Here is an 18,899-nt window from a genome sequence, read left to right as displayed (position 1 = left end):
TCACATGGAGAGAGGCAATGACGTACTTACGGGTTGAAGAAAAGGAGTTTTTATCTGACCCGGAAGTGTTCCTAGTCACATGGACGGAGACAGAAGAAACACTTCCGGGTCAAGGACTGTGGGAGATCCCAGGGTTGAGCCGAGTCGGGTGGCAGAGGAGGATTGATTATTGTATTGATTTATGAGTATTGTGGGGTGGAGGGTGCTTTGTGCATATTATTACTTTAATAAAGTCAATTATTGGACTTTTATCTGGTGTCTGGTGTGAGGGTTCAAGGGGACGACAGCGCCCCCTATCTGTCACACTGTATATGTATCCCTTCAGTTACTATAGCAGGAGAAATATGGCACTAAATAGAGAGGGGATCTATTCAACTTGCATAAAAATGGATCACTCCCAATGCTGTATGCATTGAAGTATAATTTATTTTTTATACATACAAATACAGCCAAAGTGACGCCACTGGAACAGTGCAGTTGTCTTTCAGTTCTTCAGTGGGGTCTTTGAGTGCAGGATCCTGTTTCAGTGGTTCTTGGCATAAAGTCGACATCCCATCTGGCTTTGAGGCCTTCCTCTTGATCACTTTCTACTGACCAATACCATGTATGGATTAGTGACAAATTAGCATATTCAGTTTGTTATGTATGGATTTGCATCTCGAAGACCCCCAATACTGCACATCCTTTCACTATCTGTGAACAGTTCACTTGCTCTAATCACGAACGTCCCCATCTGAAAGATTCATCCTTGGTTCAGCTAGAAAAATATACAGACATGGATGAATTTGTCGGTCCTCTTACAGCCTGTTGAAAAAGCACTGTATCCCTGCAGACAAGCGACAAAATGAAATGCAATTGTCCCCCGTGTACCATCGTGCCTTTGACATGTCATTGAGTGAAGCAAAGCAAGTGTGACAAGAGATCAAGTGTTGCTTTTTCTACATACGTCTTCTAAAATGGCCTGCACGTGATTGTTGGGATTGCGGGACAAGATCCTAAATAATTCTATTCAAGTGATTTTTTTTCAAACTAGCGGGTTTCTCAAATTTTGTATCGCACACGTCTCCAGTCGTTCAATCAGTCATTCAGTTGATTTAAATGGAGACAAGTCCTCACTCTGCTGTTTGTTGTCATTGCGTATGTCACACTAAACATGGAGCTGAGAAAGGAAAGGAGAGATTTGTCTGAGGAGATCAGAAAGACCAGCATGTTAAAGTCCAAGACGGGAAGACCACCATCTCCACGCAACTTGATGGTCCGGTGAAAACAGTTGCAAATATGAAGAATTTGATTGTTCATGAGACTGTGGCCAACCTCCCTGGACGTGGCCGCAAGAGGAAAATCGACTCTTAAAAACGAACAACAGGACAGTGAGAATGGTGGACTAAAAGCCCAGGACACCTTCCAAAGAGATACAAGCTGAACTCCAAGGTCGAAGTCCATCAGTGTCACAGAACACCATTGAATGGAAGAAGACCCGCTGTTGAAAGAAAGACATCAAAAAGCCAGACTCCGATTTTCTCAGATACATATTGACAGGCCGCAATGACTTCTGGGAGAAAAATCCTTGGGACTGATGAGACAAAATTGGAGCTTTTTGTCAAGTCACATCAGCTCAATGTCAACAGATGATAAGAAAAATGAAGCTTTCAAAAGAATGGACACCAGGCCTACTGTGAAACATGGAGGAGACTTGGTGATGTTTTGGGGCTGCTTTGCTGCATCTGACATGGAGGCGCCTCGAGTCTGTGCAGGGAACACCGAAATGTCAAGGCCATCAAGACATTCTGGAGTGAAACATCCTGCCCAGTGTCAGAAAGCTCTGCCTCAGTCGTAGTTCATGGACCCTCCATCAGGATAAGGAGCCAAAACACACAACAAAAAGCACCCAAGAATGGCCAAGAACACAACATTGGACTGTTCTAAAAGTGGTCTTCTAGGAGCCCTGATTTGAATCCCATCGAAAATCTAATGCAAAGAACTGAAACATGCTGTCTGGAGAAAGACCCCCATCACACCTGACCCAACTGGAGCAGTTTGCTCAGGACGAGTGGGCCGAACGACCTGCGGACAGGTGCAGACGTCTCATGGTGAGCTCCAGGAATCACTTGTGTGCAGGGATTGCAAACTCTAAAGGTTGTGCCACCAAATCTGAGGTGAAGAGTCCCATCATTTTTGTCCATGCCATTTTTAAATGTGTGATTATTTGAAATATTCTGTTAAATTCAAACTATTAGGAAAAAATCTAAATTTTAAGTACGGCATAAACCGTGATGGCTGCCAATTGGAGGTTTCTTTTTTATTTTTTTGTGGAGGGGTCCCAACAAATTTGTCCACTTTTGCTGAACATAATTAGGCTCTCAAATCGTAGTATCAAAGATTTATTTTTCACCTCTGGCTAAAATCACTTGTCATCCCTATCTGGAAAGGGAAGGGTGATTGCCTGGATTACAGCAACTACAAGGGGATAACTCTGCTCACGGTGCCGGGTAAGGTCCTTGCTAGGGTCGTCCTCAATAGGATCTGTGATCACTTGCTCACCTACCAGCGACCGGAACAGTCTGGTTTCACACCTAAGAAGTCTGCCATCGACCCCATCCTGGCACTGAGGGTTCTCATGGAGCACAAACACGAATATCGGCAGAGTTTCATTGCAGCCTTTGACGATTTTTGCAAAGCGTTTGACTCAGTTGATCCCCTGTGGGACATCCTGAGGGTTTGCGGGATCCCCTCGAGGTTGCTGGATGTCATGGCCGGCCTGTACACTGGGACTGTGAGTGCTGTGCAGAGTGGAGGCAGGACCTCGGTGTTTCTCCTCAGTTGATTCTGGGGTCCATCAGCGGTGTGTTCTGCTCCTACTCTGCTTGTATGGACTGGGTGTTGGGCAGGGTGGTGGGGTCCAGCAGCTGGGGGGGGGGCACCTGTTGGTGAAGAAAGATTCACGGATCTTGACTTTGCTTACGATGCTGTGATCTTCATGGAGTCAATGGAGGCTCTGATCGGGGCGTTGGAGAGACTGAGTGAGGAGTCCGAGTGTCTGGGCTTGCGAGTGTCCTGATAAAATCCCAAGAGCCAGGCCTTTAATGACCTCTTGGGCGCGGCCATCAGCAGTGTGTCTGTCTGCGGAGAGAGTGTCGACCTCGTCATTGAGAGGTTTTCTTACCTTCAATGACATTCATGTGACACTGGTGACTCTTCCTGTGAAGTCAGTAGATGGATTGGGAGATCATGGGGAGTCATGAGGTTGCTGGAAAGGAGTGTGTGGCACTCCTGATATCTGCAAAAGGACGAAGGTCCAAGTCTTTAGAGTCCTGGTGCTTCCTGTCTTACTATATGGTTGCGAGACATGGACGCTATCCAGTGACCTGAGACGATGACTGGACTCCTTCATGTGTGTCTCTCCAGGAAAATCCTCGGGTACCATTGGTTTGACTTTGTGTTGCTCATGGAGTCCTGAATGAGGCACATGACCTGCATTGTGAGGGAGCGTCAGTTACTGCTCTACGGCCATGTGGTGTGTTTACCCGAGGGTGATCCGGCTCAAAAGATCCTCCTTGTTGGGGACCCAAGTGGCTGGACCAAGCCTGCTGTGGCAGGTAGAGGGTCATTTCTGGAGGGTAAGACTGGACCAAGCATCTGCCTGGAGGGTTGCCAACTGGGATTCTGAACTGTTTCAACGTGTAGTGGGTCCAGCAATGCAATGTACCAGTGCATGCTCCCCAACTTGACTTGACTTGTTAAAATCAGCCTTCTTCGTACAGCTCAGTCCTGCACCTCCTTTAAATTCAGACCCTTTTCCTTCAAATCTTTTTTTACTTCTTACCTCCACCTCTACTTCACTCTCTCCTTCTCTTTCTCGTAGCCATTTCCATCACTCTCTTGCCCACATATTCTTCGTGTCTCCTGTACCACCTCAACCTCCCTTCTAGTACTTTCTTAGATGTCTCTCCCACTTTTGTTGTACCCTCTGATGGTCTCATTTCTTATTCTGTCCGCTTTTGTGACTCCACACCTCCATCTCTTCTCCTGCACTCCCTTTACTGCCCACCTTTTCTCTTCTCCGTTCATCACTGGCTGGTCTTAATAACCTGACCTTTAACCTTTTGTCTTAATCTTTAGACCACACAATAACCCTGATACCTCCTTCCAATGATTTCATCCATATCTCTGCATCTGATTCTCCACATCGCGTCACCACTGGTCCTGGATATTTAAATTTATCCACTCTTTTGAATGGCTCTCCTTGCTGGCTAATGTCTGAATCCTGATGATCATTAAACCATTAAATAGATTCCTATTTGTCTTCTCCTCCAAAGCTCTTCTTCATTCTTCCAACTTCCTCTCCACTTCTTGTTTTCTGATGTCAAACAACACAATGTCATCCCTGCATCAGGGTGATTAGTCTTTAATCCCACAAGTCAACACGTCCTATAAGACCTTGCATCCTTAATCTGATTATGAAGACCCCCTGGTGCAGACCGTCTCTAACTGGGATCTTGTCTCTTACCCTGACATTTTATATTTAACTGGAGTTCTCATTCCCTCATTCACATCTTGATGATGCAGAAGGTACCATGGCTTCATTATTAGCCCAGATGTTTTCATATTTTGTTATTTCTCAGTCCCAGGTTTCCACATATTGAGAGGTTCATCCCAAATCACAGTGCGGAGATTACATTACGAGTTAAGTTGTTTTGGGGGGCATCATGCACTGAACTTCTCATTTTGGTTTTCTGTCAATTATGTTGTGAAACCTTCTCTCCTTTGTTTGCTAACATTAAACCCTCAATTGCAGCTTTGTCTGTCTTGCTGTCGTAGATGAGTATGTCTCGGACGCGATGCTTTATGAGGACTCTGACTCTGGAACCGAAGGGGGTACCAGTATAATCGCCGCCTTTGAAAACTTCAACCAAGAGCTGCGGAAGAAGTTCTGGGTAATGATTTTCTCTAGGCTCCCGAATGAACCGACTTACTTCCTCGGAGGTCATACTTGTGTTTCACGTGATGTCATTATTAGTTGTGGTCTCATTACCATGGCTTTTATTTTAATTTGTATTTAACTTTAAAAGATCTGATTTGTTGTGTGTGGATTTTCAATCCATGTCGTTTTAGGGCTGAATATTTTTCCAAAACACCGTTTTATAAAAAGCACACAAGCAATGGTTTCACACATAAATCAAGATAAAATACTTATTTATGACAAATGGCACCCTGTTTTATGTACTATGAGCCTCTACAGTATGTAAATGTGTTCTTAATTCTTCATGACGTTCCAGACCATTGATTTATGACAACTCTTCTGGTTTTATTCTTGTTTTTTTCAGCCTCAAATGGCTTCTTTGACTTTCATTGGCAGAGCTCTTGTCCTCATGTTGAATAATGGCGGCTATAAACTCCAAAGTGTAGAAGCAAGCTGAGATATCCTATTAAGCAATGAAACCCACCTAAGAAATCACAAACTGTTGTGACGCCAGTTGTCCCACCATTATGGTGCGCTGAAATGGGGGAGCCGTATGGAAAAAGTGTTGGGTGATTTGAAATGTCTGGAAATCCCCTTCAACGAAAGTCTGCAATGTGCGCTTTAATCACAACGTCTGAATTGTTTGATTTGTAATTTCAAACTGTGGAGCAGAGGGAGGACATCAAGGCGTAAAGAGTCTGTGTCTCAATCATTATGGAGACCACTGTATGTTTTAACTGTGGAGAGAAACTTCAGCCAAGTAAAAAGAAGATAATCTAGTGCAGCGGTTCTCAAACTGTGGGGCACTGAAGCTGTACAAGGGGGGCATTGAATAAATGAACAAGACATTGTTTCCTTTTAGGGGTCGCTAGCTCCCTAATTGGAATAAGTTCTTTTATAATTGTGGCGTTTTAAGTAACTGAAAAATATAGAGAGATGATATTAGAAGGCGATATCCCTCCCATAGTGATACGGCGGTAAAAATCACATAAGAGAAAATAACTTCGCTTTCTTTACTGACGATTTACACAGCATTACAGACGGGAAGCCATAATAACAAGACAATACCAAGGTGGGATCTCCATCTATACAGTCTGTCATTGTTTTCGTCGCTGCGCTGGAAGGGTTTTTGGGACAAATGACAATATTACCTTTTTATCTCTATTTTTCTCTCTTTCACTGATCACTTCTACCACTTTCTTTTATGTGGAATTATCAGTATACTGCTGCTGGATTATGTGAATTTCCCCTTGAGATTAATAAAGTGTCTGTCTGTCCGTCCGTCCGTTGGCTTCAACAACACCATTTATTTATATAGCACATTTTCATGCAATAAAAATGTAGCTCAAAGTACTTTACAAAATGAAGAATAGAAAATTAGAAGACACAATAAAAAATAAAAATAACTCCACATTAATTAACATAGAATAAGTAAGGTCCAATGGCCAGGGTGGACAGAAAAAACGAAAAAAAAAAAAAACTCCAGACGGCTGGAGAAAAAAATTAAAATCTGCAGGGATTCCAGACCAAGAGACCGCCCAGTCCTTCAAAGTATTTGGCTGCTTGTCCAAGTATTTATACTGTCTTCTCCACGTGTAGGCCATTCCTTGGTTTCCAAACAAGGAAAGGAAAGGATTCAATTTCATCTCTAACATACAGGAATAGCAGAATGCCTATTTTCGCAGTTGTCCCCTTCATTCTCCAAATGCTGCCCCTGTGTGCTAACTTTGGCCTGCACGTGTGAGTGAATTTATAAAATAATTCCTTGTACAGAACACCGTGACATTAAACTTACATTCTTGTTACAGACGTCAAAATTAATTTTTTAAATTTTTATTTCAAATTTAAATTTGCAAGCATATAATCCCAACGAATGCATTATAACTAACATTAAAATAAAACATTTCTAAGGCACAGATCTAATGACTTACTAACTGACATGCGGCGCCGCCACTGCTGCTTTTATAGTCGCGTATTTTCAATCCAGAAAGTTCGAGACGTATCGGTATCTGTTGTGAACATTGGGGTAACAGTAGATCAGGTGATAATGCCATGCGACTGCACCACATTGGCAGCGTAGCCAATATTACCAAATTGAGTTAAATAATTTACAGCGTATTGGGTTATTTTCATGATACAACTAACAGCGGTATAATATTTGTAGGATGAAAATACATTCATCTCGCACAGATTGACTTCATCAGTGTCCCCGTTTACGAGACTTTTAAAAACATATTTAATTATTTATTTACATAAAAAAAATTAAATAAGAATAATTTATTGTTTGTTTTAGGGATTAGAATTACTACCAAAAACCACACAAGGCATTTTAATAGTTATTAAAGAACTTAAAAAAAATAAATAAATTGCAAATATTTCATTGAAGTTAGCCGAACACATGCAAATCTTATGGAATTAAAAATGATAGGATACTGCGACACGACACAGCACGAGTATCATACCTACCAGAGTTAGTTGTATCAGGGGTTATTCTCATCTGTCTTACAGTGGTGTGAAAAACTATTTGCCCCCTTCCTGATTTCTTCTTCTTTTGCATGTTTGTCACACAAAATGTTTCTGATCATCAAACACATTTAACCATTAGTCAAATATAACACAAGTAAACACAAAATGCAGTTTTTAAATGATGGTTTTATTATTTAGGGAGAAAAAAAAATCCAAACCTACATGGCCCTGTGTGAAAAAGTAATTGCCCCCTTGTTAAACAATCACCTACCTGTGGTGTATCACACCCGAGTTCAATTTCCTGATTACTGCCACACTTGTTTCAATCAAGAAATCACTTCAATAGGAGCTGCCTGACACAGAGAAGTCGACCAAAAGCACCTCAAAAGCTAGACATCATGCCAAGATCCAAAGAAATTCAGGAACAAATGAGAACAGAAGTAATTGAGATCTATCAGTCTGGTAAAGGTTATAAAGCCATTTCTAAAGCTTTGGGACTCCAGCGAACCACAGTGAGAGCCATTATCCACAAATGGCAAAAACATGGAACAGTGGTGAACCTTCCCAGGAGTGGCCGACCGACCAAAATGACCCCAAGAGCGCAGAGACGACTCATCCAAGAGGTCACAAAAGACCCCAGGACAACGTCTAAAGAACTGCAGGCCTCACTTGCCTCAATTAAGGTCAGTGTTCACGACTCCACCATAAGAAAGAGACTGGGCAAAAACGGCCTGCATGGCAGATTTCCAAGACGCAAACCACTGTTAAGCAAAAGAACATTAGGGCTCGTTTCAATTTTGCTAAGAAACATCTCAATGATTGCCAAGACTTTTGGGAAAATACCTTGTGGACTGATGAGACAAAAGTTGAACTTTTGGAAGGCAAATGTCCGTTACATCTGGCGTAAAAGGAACACAGCATTTCAGAAAAGAACATCATACCAACAGTAAAATATGGTGGTGGTAGTGTGATGGTCTGGGGTTGTTTTGCTGCTTCAGGACCTGGAAGGCTTGCTGTGATAGATGGAACCATGAATTCTACTGTCTACCAAAAAATCCTGAAGGAGAATGTCCGGCCATCTGTTCGTCAACTCAAGCTGAAGCGATCTTGGGTGCTGCAACAGGACAATGACCCAAAACACACCAGCAAATCCACCTCTGAATGGCTGAAGAAAAACAAAATGAAGACTTTGGAGTGGCCTAGTCAAAGTCCTGACCTGAATCCAATTGAGATGCTATGACCTGCATGATCTTAAAAAGGCGCTTCATGCTAGAAAACCCTCAAATAAAGCTGAATTACAACAATTCTGCAAAGATGAGTGGGCCAGAATTCCTCCAGAGCGCTGTAAAGGACTCATTGCAAGTTATCGCAAACGCTTGATTGCAGTTATTGCTGCTAAGGTTGGCCCAGCCAGTTATTAGGTTCAGGGGGTAATTACTTTTTCACACAGGGCCATGTAGGTTTGGATTTTTTTTCTCCCTAAATAATAAAACCATCATTTAAAAACTGCATTTTGTGTTTACTTGTGTTATATTTGACTAATGGTTAAATGTGTTTGATGATCAGAAACATTTTGTGTGACAAACATGCAAAAGAATAAGAAATCAGGAAGGGGGCAAATAGTTTTTCACACCACTGTATATTATGCAGGGGGCGCAGAATTATAACAGGTAGAAAAGGGGGGGCGCGAAATACAAAAGTTGGAGAGCCGCTGATCTATCGCAATATTTACTCATTGCTGAATTGTAATGTTTTAAAAGAAAAAAGAATTGCGTTGTCATCGGTAGTGATGAGCTGCAGATTTTTGGGGAGCTGAATTCTCACCAAAGCATTAGAGTTTTGCTTCACAACCAGCAGAGTTTCTATAACTGACACAGGACAAAAGGTGTTTAGTTTCTTTCCAGGTCTTGGAACCTTTCTAGACTCTTGTAACCAGAATGATCCATGAGTCTGACTCTGGGATAACCGAAATCTGAGTCCTAGTCACACTTAGATTGAATGCCAAGGAGGTTAATTTGGGTAGTAACATCCTTTACATGTTCTAGAACTCTGTGATGGCCCATGTACTGTGCTGGGATGACAACATCATTTCAAGAGAGGCCCACCAAATCAAAAAGCTGATTAGGAGAGCATCCTCAGTTATGGGAGGTCCTCTGGACCCGCTGGAGGTGGTAGTGGAGAGGAGAGTGAAAACCAAAATAGTGGATATTATGAATAATGCTGCACATTGTCTCTGTGACACACTAGCATCAAGAACTTTTCATTAACAGAAGTGTGTCAAAAAATTCTCTTTGTGGGTTCCTTTATACCTAATATTCTTTCCGTAAACACCATATTAGCAAGGCTTCTCTCGTAAATAAGACCCTGTCGATACGGAATGTACATCGGCCCGTTGGTTATAGTGAACGTGGACAGAGAGCTTTACTCGCCAAGAAAGTCAAGGCTGTGAATGTATATACAGTCAAAGTAAAAAAAGTATGTGAACCCCTAGGAATTCTCTCTATTTGTGTCTAATTCCCACATAAAACATCAGTGGTCGTATCTACATGTCAGTTACCATAATGAACAAACATAGTCTCCTATAACTAAAGAGACACAGACTGAGACTTTTTGACCATATTGAATAAATGATTCAAACTGTGAAACTGAAGGTTGGAAAAAGTAAGTGAAGCCTAAGCTAAGGACTTTTTAAAAAGCTCATTGCAGTCCGAATTTAGCACACGTGGAGTCCATTTAATGAGACGAGTTCAGAGGTGTGGTGGTCCAGAATGACTCTGATTGATGATAAACACGATAAAGTTGTAGTTTGAGCTTTTGATAAGAAGCATGTCCAGATGGGAATCACGTCTCGCACAAAAGAGCTGTCTGAAGAGCTACGATGGAGAATTGTTCATCTACGTAAGGCTGGAAAGGGTTACAAAATCATCTCAGAGATTTGAGATATTCATCAGTCTACTGTTAGGCAAGTTGTCTATAAATGGAGACAGTTTGGTATTGTGGCTACTCTGCCTAGAAGTGGGCGCCCTGCCAAGATGACCCCAAGAGCACAACGCCAAGTCAGCAATGAGGTAAAGAAGAACCATTGAGTGACAGCAAAGGACTTGAAGGAGTCATCAGAACTGGCGAACATCTCTGAGTCAACTATAAGAAAAACATTGAACAAGAAAGGAGTCCATGGCAGGACACCAAGAAGGAAGCCACTGCTATCAAAAAAGAACATTGATGAACACCTGAAGTTTGCTGAAAGAGCACTTGGACACTCCACAACGGTACTGAGAAAATGTTTTTGGAGTGAAAAACCAAAATTGAACTGTTTGGGAGGAACAAGCAGAACTTCATTTGGTGTAAAAAGGGCACCGCATATCAACATCAAAACATCATCCCTACAGTAAAGTATGGTGGAGGAGGGAACATCAGGATTTGGGCCTGCTTTGCTGCATCAGGGCCTGGACAGCTTGCCGTTATTGAGGGGAAAATTAATTCACAAGTTTATCAACTAATTAATTCTCCAGGATAATGTGAGGGTGTCTGTCCATCAACGTAAGCTCAGAAGAGGCTGGGTGATGCAACAGGACAACGAGCCCAAACATCACAGCAAATCCACAGCACAATGGCCTTCGAAGAACAAACTCGGCCTTGTGGAGCGGCCCAGTCAGAGCCGAGACCTCAATCCTATTGAATGACTTGAAGAGAGAGAGACACACAGAAGACAACCAAAGAATATGGAAGAGTTAAGGCAGTTCTGCAGGCAAGAATGGGCGAAAATTCGATGTGCAGCTCTGATCTGCAGTTGCATGAAGCGCCAGGTTGAGGTCATTGCTGCCAAAGGAGGGTCACCCAGTTATTCAATCCCAAGGTTCACTTACTTTTTCCACTACCACTGTGAACGTTGAATGCATTTGTAGAATAAAGAATTTCTTGTGTGTCATTGGCTTAAGCTCATTGTGTACAGGGTGGTCCAGATCTAATTATGCAGATCCAGATCATCTGGATGACTTTGATTTATGCAGTTTGGCGGGAAGACGATTCTTCATGTCGTCAGTTCTCACACTTCTTGATGGTCTGGGATTTTTTGGGTGACTTTCTATGTAATAAACTTAAGTTATAGTGTAATGAAAATTGCATAATTAGATCTGGACCACCATATATATCAGAACCTGTGACCAGAGGCAACTGAAGATTTTGCACCCCCTCCTGTTTGCCAAAATGCAATAAGGAAGGGAAAGAAATTTTTTAAAAATGTATTTAAAATAATAGTATTTTAAGAAAAAAATGTCATATTTTTATGTATATATATATATATATATATATATATATATATATATATATATATATATATATATATATATAATCTTCTTTCTTACCAACTCATGGTTGTTAAATAAACTTAATAAAATTTGTAATTTTGCGATTTTGCAGCATCTTTTCTTACAAAAATCAAGAATATTATTTATATAATAATTAAATATTTATATATTACTTATCCCTTAAACTATGTTGTCTGAAACACTGGGGGGAAAAAAAATAGATACCATAATGAAAGAATGCATGAGATCCTGATTATTTTATTGTAATTAAAAAGTCAAATGTTTGTACGTGTTTGTATAATTACAAATCTCCAAAAATAATGCCGCCTCTTTTTCTTTAAAAATCTAAATCCATCATTAGTTTTTGTAAGAAAAAATTAATTTTCTGCTTTAAAAAATTATTTTAAAGAAAGTATATAGCAAATTATAAAGCAAAATAGTTATATATTTAAAAAAAAAATTGCATTACTTACAATCTATTTATATGAAAATATGATGGGGAAACGTCTAGACGTTTGCAGCCATCTGCTAGAATACTTCACGACAGCCAATCAATTTTCTATCAAACACATAAACACAAATCACTTGGCACACAGAAATGGCGTTTGCAACAACTTAGACAGACAAGGATACACTAATGCCTCATGTCAGTCGTGTGACCTGTTTAATAACGTCAAAAATTGTTTCTGGGTGGGAGTCGAGCATGTTAGAGTAGTGGAGGGGATGAATTATTGTCTGTTGGGTATAAAGAATTAATACGTGCTTCGAAATCAGAAAGAGACAAAAAACATCTCCTCATACTGATGGAGTGACGGACTGAGTATGCAAATGTTTTTTATTTACTTTTTAGTGATGGATGCTGCGCCCGGGGACAGATGCCCACCCCCTAGCTACACCACTGCCTATGACTTCGATGAAGATCACATCACTTAATCTGACCAACTCATGCAAACCAGTAAACCAGATAATTTCAAATGCTTCATATACTTTTTACTTTGACTGTACTTTAATGTAGGGCAAGATGTCATACATTGTATTAGGACGCGAAAACCTTTGACTTAACTTGAAGGTAAAAGGACGATAATTTCCTTAACCTAAAATACAATAATGGTGGCAAATAAAGCAATGAGTAAAGCAGCACCAGTAGCTAAAAAGAAGCTAGGGCCATATCAATATGTGTTAAATTAAAATGGGGCATTGGGGTTAGGAATGTACCAAACGGCCCAATAATGATATTAACACGGGAGTAGCAGCACATCAGTGCATCACACCTTTTATATTGCCTGCTCTCTTATCTTTAGGAAAGTCAGAAGCGTTTCTCTTTTTTTGTAATTCTTGTACATATTTGAGGTGGTGGTTTTTGTGGATTGTTAACATCTCTTGAGCTTTTCTAAAATGACTAAACCTTCCTCTTGGGACAAATAAAGTTCTATCTGTTTGTCTTTCTGTCCATGTCTGAAAATGCACCTCACGCAGGAGATTTCAGGAAGGAGGGCGAGCCTGTAATCTTATTGACTGATTTATTTTCTACCTTCTTGTTTCTAGGCCAGGCACAGAAAGATGGAATTGCAAGCCCAGCGAGCCCTCAAAGTTTCAAAGCATACCATATCTGACATGTTGAGCCACTTGCATCAGTGCAGGTAAGTTGGTTAAGAAGTGGATACACTTCTTTTTTTTTTTTTTAAATCGGTAATCACACACGGAATAGTGGGCCAAGGCAGACCATCAAAAGAAATAATAAAATTGGAAAGCTGGCTTAAATAACTAGAAAAGTCCACAAAATATATCAAAAGCTTCACAAGAGGAGGGCTGACTGTAAACCCCTGGCTTGTACAAAAAAGAGGCAAATGAAGGATTAGAAGAAAAAAGAAAAAAACAATGTTCAGAAGAACAAAAAATAGGCAAAGACGAAATCCTCAAACAGAAGCAAGAAAGTCACAAAAAACCAGTAAGTAAATACAATAATGCTGCCAATATGGTATTCCAAACACAAATGTGACCTGAAATAGCCAATGGGAGGGCTCTGGGGTGGTGATGTCAGGGTGTCCTGCCTCTGGGGGCTCCACCCACAAAGCACCAGAAATGAAAACTGCTATTGTGGGCTGCATCAGGAGTGGGCAGGAGGAGGAGTACAGAAAGTTAATCAAAGACTTTGTTAAATGGTGCGACTCAAACCACTTACACCTTAACACCAGCAAGACCAAGGAGCTGGTGGTGGATTTTAGGAGGCCCAGGCCCCTCATGGACCCTGTGATCATCAGAGGTGACTGTGCAGAGGGTGCAGACCTTTAAATATCTGGGAGTGCAGCTGGATGACAAATTGGACTGGACTGCCAATACTGATGCTCTATGTAAGAAAGCTCAGAGCAGAATATACTTTCTGAGAAGGTTGGCATCCTTCAACATCTGCAGTAAGATGCTGCAGATGTTCTACCAGACGGTTGTGGCGAGTGCCCTCTTTTACGCGGTGGTGGGCAGGGGTGGCAGCATAAAGATGAAAGACGCCTCACGCCTGGACAAACTTGTTAAGAAGGCAGGCGCTATTGTAGGATTAAAGTTGGACAGTTTAACATCTGTGGCAGAGCGACGGGCACTAAGCAAACTTCTGTCAATCATGAAGAATCCACTGAGCAGTGTCATCTCCAGGCAGAGGAGTAGCTTCAGTGACAGACTTTTGTCACCGTCCTGCTCCACTGACAAACTGAGGAGATCGTTCCTCCCCCACACTATGCGACTCTTCAATTCCACCCGGGGGAGTAAATGCGAACATTAATTTTATTTTAATTCTTTTCATTTTTATTACTATTTAATTTAATATTGTTTCTTTTTATCAGTATACTGCTGCTGGATTATGTGAATTTCCCCTTGGGATTAATAAAGTATCTATCTATCTATCTATCTATCTATCTATCTATCTATCTATCTATCTATCTATCTATCTATCTATCTATTAACGAGACAATACTCAATTGTGAACATAACAAAAATGAAAAGTAATAAATCAAAAATGAGCCTATCTAAGAAAGTTAATGTCAAATTCACGTAAATGCCTGCTTAATTTGAATAGAATATCAGTTTCCCATATTTGCATCATTGTTTTTTTTAGCCCTTGTAAGCTAGCATGTAGTAGAACTTTCTTAGCTATTCCTGGAAAGACATTATGCCAGTTAGGAAATGGCCTCTGTACTCGAACCATGGACTGTTAGATTAACTCACAAGAAGAACTTTGGCCGACAGATTTCTGACCAATTTACACACATTTTATAAGCTTCTTCTAACCGTATGAACCTCTGAAGTTATGGCTGTATGACTGCATATATAGAGAACTGTTACAAGATGCCTAAGCCTTAAACATAACTTTCCTTATACAAGAACTGTTCCCTGTTTTTCTTCTTCTTCTTTCAGCTGCTCCCATTAGGGGTCGCCACAGCGGATCATCTTCTCTCATCTCTTCTCGTCCTCGTCATCTTGCTCTGTCGCACCCATCTCCTTCATGACCTCTCAAGCCACATCCGTGAACTTTCTCTTAGACCTTCCTCTTCTCCTCTTCCCTGGTAGCTCTATCAAAAACCTCCTTCTCCCAGCATACCCAGCATCTCTCCTCTGCACATGTCCAAACCAACACAATCTCGCCTCTTTAGCTTTGTCTCCCAACTGTCCCACCTGAGCTGACCCTCTAATGTCCTCATTTCTAATCCTGTTCATCCTCATCACACCCAATGCAAATCTTAGCATCTTTAACTCTGCCACCTCCAGCTCTGTCTGCTGTGCCACCGTCTCCTGCCCATATAACATAGCAGGTCTCACTACCATCCTGTAGACCTTCCCTGTCACTCTTACTGATACCCGTCTGTCACCAATCACTCGTGACACTCTTCTCCACCCTGCCTGCACTGTCTTTTTCACCTCTATTTCTTAATGAATTGCTTTTGCGTTAAATTTTACTAAACCTTTTAAAATGAAGATATTTGGATTATGGAATTATTTGAACACACATCACACCGTGGACTGGATCATTCTGAGAAGTAAGCTGAAAATGCACAATTTGGAAACTTTGTGCAAACAGAGCTACATGAACTTAAATAACAGAGATACACAAGCAATAGATAGTCTTTAATTATGGATTCCCTTCAGCTGGTGATGTAAATGGTAAATGGTAAATGGCCTGTATTTGATATAGCGCCTAACTAGAGTTCAAGAACCCCCCTAGGCGCTTTACAACACAACAGTCATTCACCCATTCATATCTTGCCACTAGAAGAATTTGAAGAACTCTGGGGTGTGTGTGTGTGTGTGTGTGTCCATCATGTAAGAGTCGCATTCTGCACTGCAAATGTTCTACTTAAAGTTATGTTGTGTTATTCATGCCTTGCCATCTGTCTAACATGGAGATGCTTTTGTGTCAGGTTGCAGAGGCTCAGCAAGTTCCAGTCAATCGTCATCCATGAGCTGTCTAGTCTGGAGAAGGACGCCCAGTCGTTGATGCAAATGGAAACCGACACCATGGTACGGCTTCTCTTAATCAGTTTCCGAGGTTCAGTGCAGAGTCCTTGTCATAACGAAGTGAGACTGGTTGGGCACCAGTGGAAGTCTGACACTAAAGCTTCTGTTGTACCTCCCAGTGCTTTATGGCAGTCTGTGTGTTAGGAAAGTGCGACACCTGGGCGTTGGCATGAAGGATTTATGTGCCAGGGATTGGACATCACGGCCATCCGTATGGTGCTACACTACAATATAATTAGACAGGATATAAACGTATCGTGGTTTCACACTGTATGAATGTAACAGATATATTGTGGCTTTGTAGGACTCCTACCTTGATGCTCAACCTAGAAGCTACGTAACCTACTTAAGACAGTACCAGAATATGTCACCCACCTAAAACTTCTAGGATTTAATGGATCTGCTGCTAAAATATTGGTGCACAGACCCCACAGGACACCTTCACAGGTCTTGTGGAGTCCATGCCTTGATGAGTCAGAGCGGCACAAGGGGGAACTGCACAATATTGGACAGGCGGTTTTAATTTTTTCACTGATCTGTGTGTTTGTGTGTATGTATGAATGTATGTACAGTTGTGCTTGAAAGTCTGTGAACCCTTTAGAATTTTCTAGATTTCTACATCAATATGACCTAAAACATCATCAGATTTCCACTCAAGTCTTAAAAGTAGATAAAGAGAAACCAGCTAAACAAATGAGACAAAAATATTATACTTGGTCATTTATTTATTGAGGAAAATGATAGAAAATTACATATTTGTGAGTGGCAAAATGAACCTTTGCTTTCAGTATCTGCTGTGACCCCCCAATAACTGCAACTAAACCTTTCCAGTAACTTCTGCTCATTCCTGCACACCGGCTTGGAGGAATTTTCACCCATTCCTCCGTACAGAACAGCTTCAACTCTGGGATGTTGGTGGGTTTCCTCACATGAACTGCTCTCTTCAGGTCCTTCACAACATTTCGATTGGATTAAGGTCAGGACTTTGACTTGGCCATTCCAGAACATTCACTTTATTCTTCTTTAACCATTCTTTGGTAGAACGACTTGTGTGCTTAGGGTCGTTGTCTTGCTGCATGACCCACCTTCTCTTGAGATTCAGTTCATGGACAGATGTCCTGACATTTTCCTTTAGAATTCTCTGATATAATTCAGAATTCATTGTTCCATCAATGAAGGCAAGCCATCCTGGCCCAGATGCAGCACAACAGGCCCAAACCATGATACCACCACCACCATGTTTCACAGATGGGATAAGGTTCTTATGCTGGAATGCAGTGTTTTCCTTTCTCCAAACATAACGCTTTTCATTTAAACCAAAAGTTCTATTTTGGTCTCATCCGTCCACAAAACATTCTTCCAATAGCCTTCTGGTTTGTCCTCGTGATCTTTAGCAAACTGCAGACGAGCAGCAATGTTTTTTGGAGAGCAGTGGCTTTCTCCTTGCAACCCTGCCATGCACACCATTGTTGTTCAGTGTTCTCCTGATGGTGGACTCATGAACATGAACATTAGCCAATGTGAGAGAGGCCTTCAGTTGGGGTCCCTTGTGACCTCACCGACTATTACATGTGTGCCTTGCTCTTGGAGTGATCTTTGTTGGTCGACCACTCCTGGCGAGGGTAACAATGGTCTTGAATTTCCTCCATTTGTACACAATCTGTCTGACTGTGGATTGTTGGAGTCCAAACTCTTTAGAGATGGTTTGGTAACCTTTTCCAGCCTGATGAGCATCAACAACTCTTTTGTGAGGTCCTCAGAAATCTCCTTTGTTCGTGCCATGATACACTTCCACAAACATGTGTTGTGAAGAGCAGACTTTGATAGATCCTGTTCTTTAAATAACACAGGGTGCCCACTCACACCTGATTGGCATCCCATTGACTCGAATTTCACCTTCAAACTAACTGATCATCCGTGAGGTTCACATACTTTTGCCACTCACAAATATGTAATATTCAATCATTTTCCTATTTCCTATTCATATTCCTATTATTTCCTAATAAATAAATGACCAAGTATAATATTTTTGTCTCATTTGTTTAACTGGTTTCTCTTTATCTACTTTTAGGAGTTGAGTGAAAATCTGATGATGTTTTAGGTCATATTGAAATATAGAAAATTCTAAAGGGTTCACAAACTTTCGAGCACAACTGTATGTGTGTCTGTGTGTGTGTACATGGAATCAAAGGTCTGTGATATGGTTTGCATATTTGATCCACAAATGGAGAAAATTAGTTGTGTATTTTAGAATAGTTTTTTATTCCTAAGCTTTCGACAACCTTCCAGGTGTCATCAGAGGAAAATGTTTAGACAAACAGGAATCCAAGGCAATATGTAGCTGGTGAAGGAAGGGTAGTGATGTGTAAATTGGGCACTGTGGGTCTTTGCAGTGCCATCAGAAGGAATGTTCCTTTGTTTGTATACAGGGACATCGCAATGACGTCCGAAGGAAAGAGCCACGGTCTCTGATTTACAAACCTACACGTTCCACCAGACATACGTGTAACTGGGAGACTGAAAGTAAAATTCAGGGCCAACACTTGAGAGCCAGAGATACGGCTGAATCGTGGCTCTCTAATGAAATCCTCATTAACAGACATTTGGACGTGAACACAGCATATGCAGGCTTAAAAAGAGCATCATCTAAATAATTAAAAAAG

At 41.2% G+C, this 18,899-nt stretch overlaps 1 protein-coding gene across 1 annotated transcript in view; it reads left to right on the top strand.

Moving 5' to 3' along the window:
• sycp2l (synaptonemal complex protein 2-like) overlaps positions 1-18,899 on the top strand; it is a 139,738-nt gene that overhangs the window by 95,917 nt on the left and 24,922 nt on the right. The window contains exons 26-28 of the mRNA XM_039754207.1: positions 4,819-4,934; positions 13,279-13,373; positions 16,140-16,239. Coding sequence (XP_039610141.1) covers positions 4,819-4,934; positions 13,279-13,373; positions 16,140-16,239 — 311 coding nt within the window. The remainder of the gene's footprint in view (positions 1-4,818; positions 4,935-13,278; positions 13,374-16,139; positions 16,240-18,899) is intronic.

This window comes from Polypterus senegalus, chromosome 5, assembly GCF_016835505.1.
Source record: "Polypterus senegalus isolate Bchr_013 chromosome 5, ASM1683550v1, whole genome shotgun sequence".
In the NCBI taxonomy this organism is placed as follows: domain Eukaryota; kingdom Metazoa; phylum Chordata; class Cladistia; order Polypteriformes; family Polypteridae; genus Polypterus; species Polypterus senegalus.
Note: the sequence above shows the minus strand (reverse complement) of the source record. Positions and strands in the feature narration are given on the sequence as shown.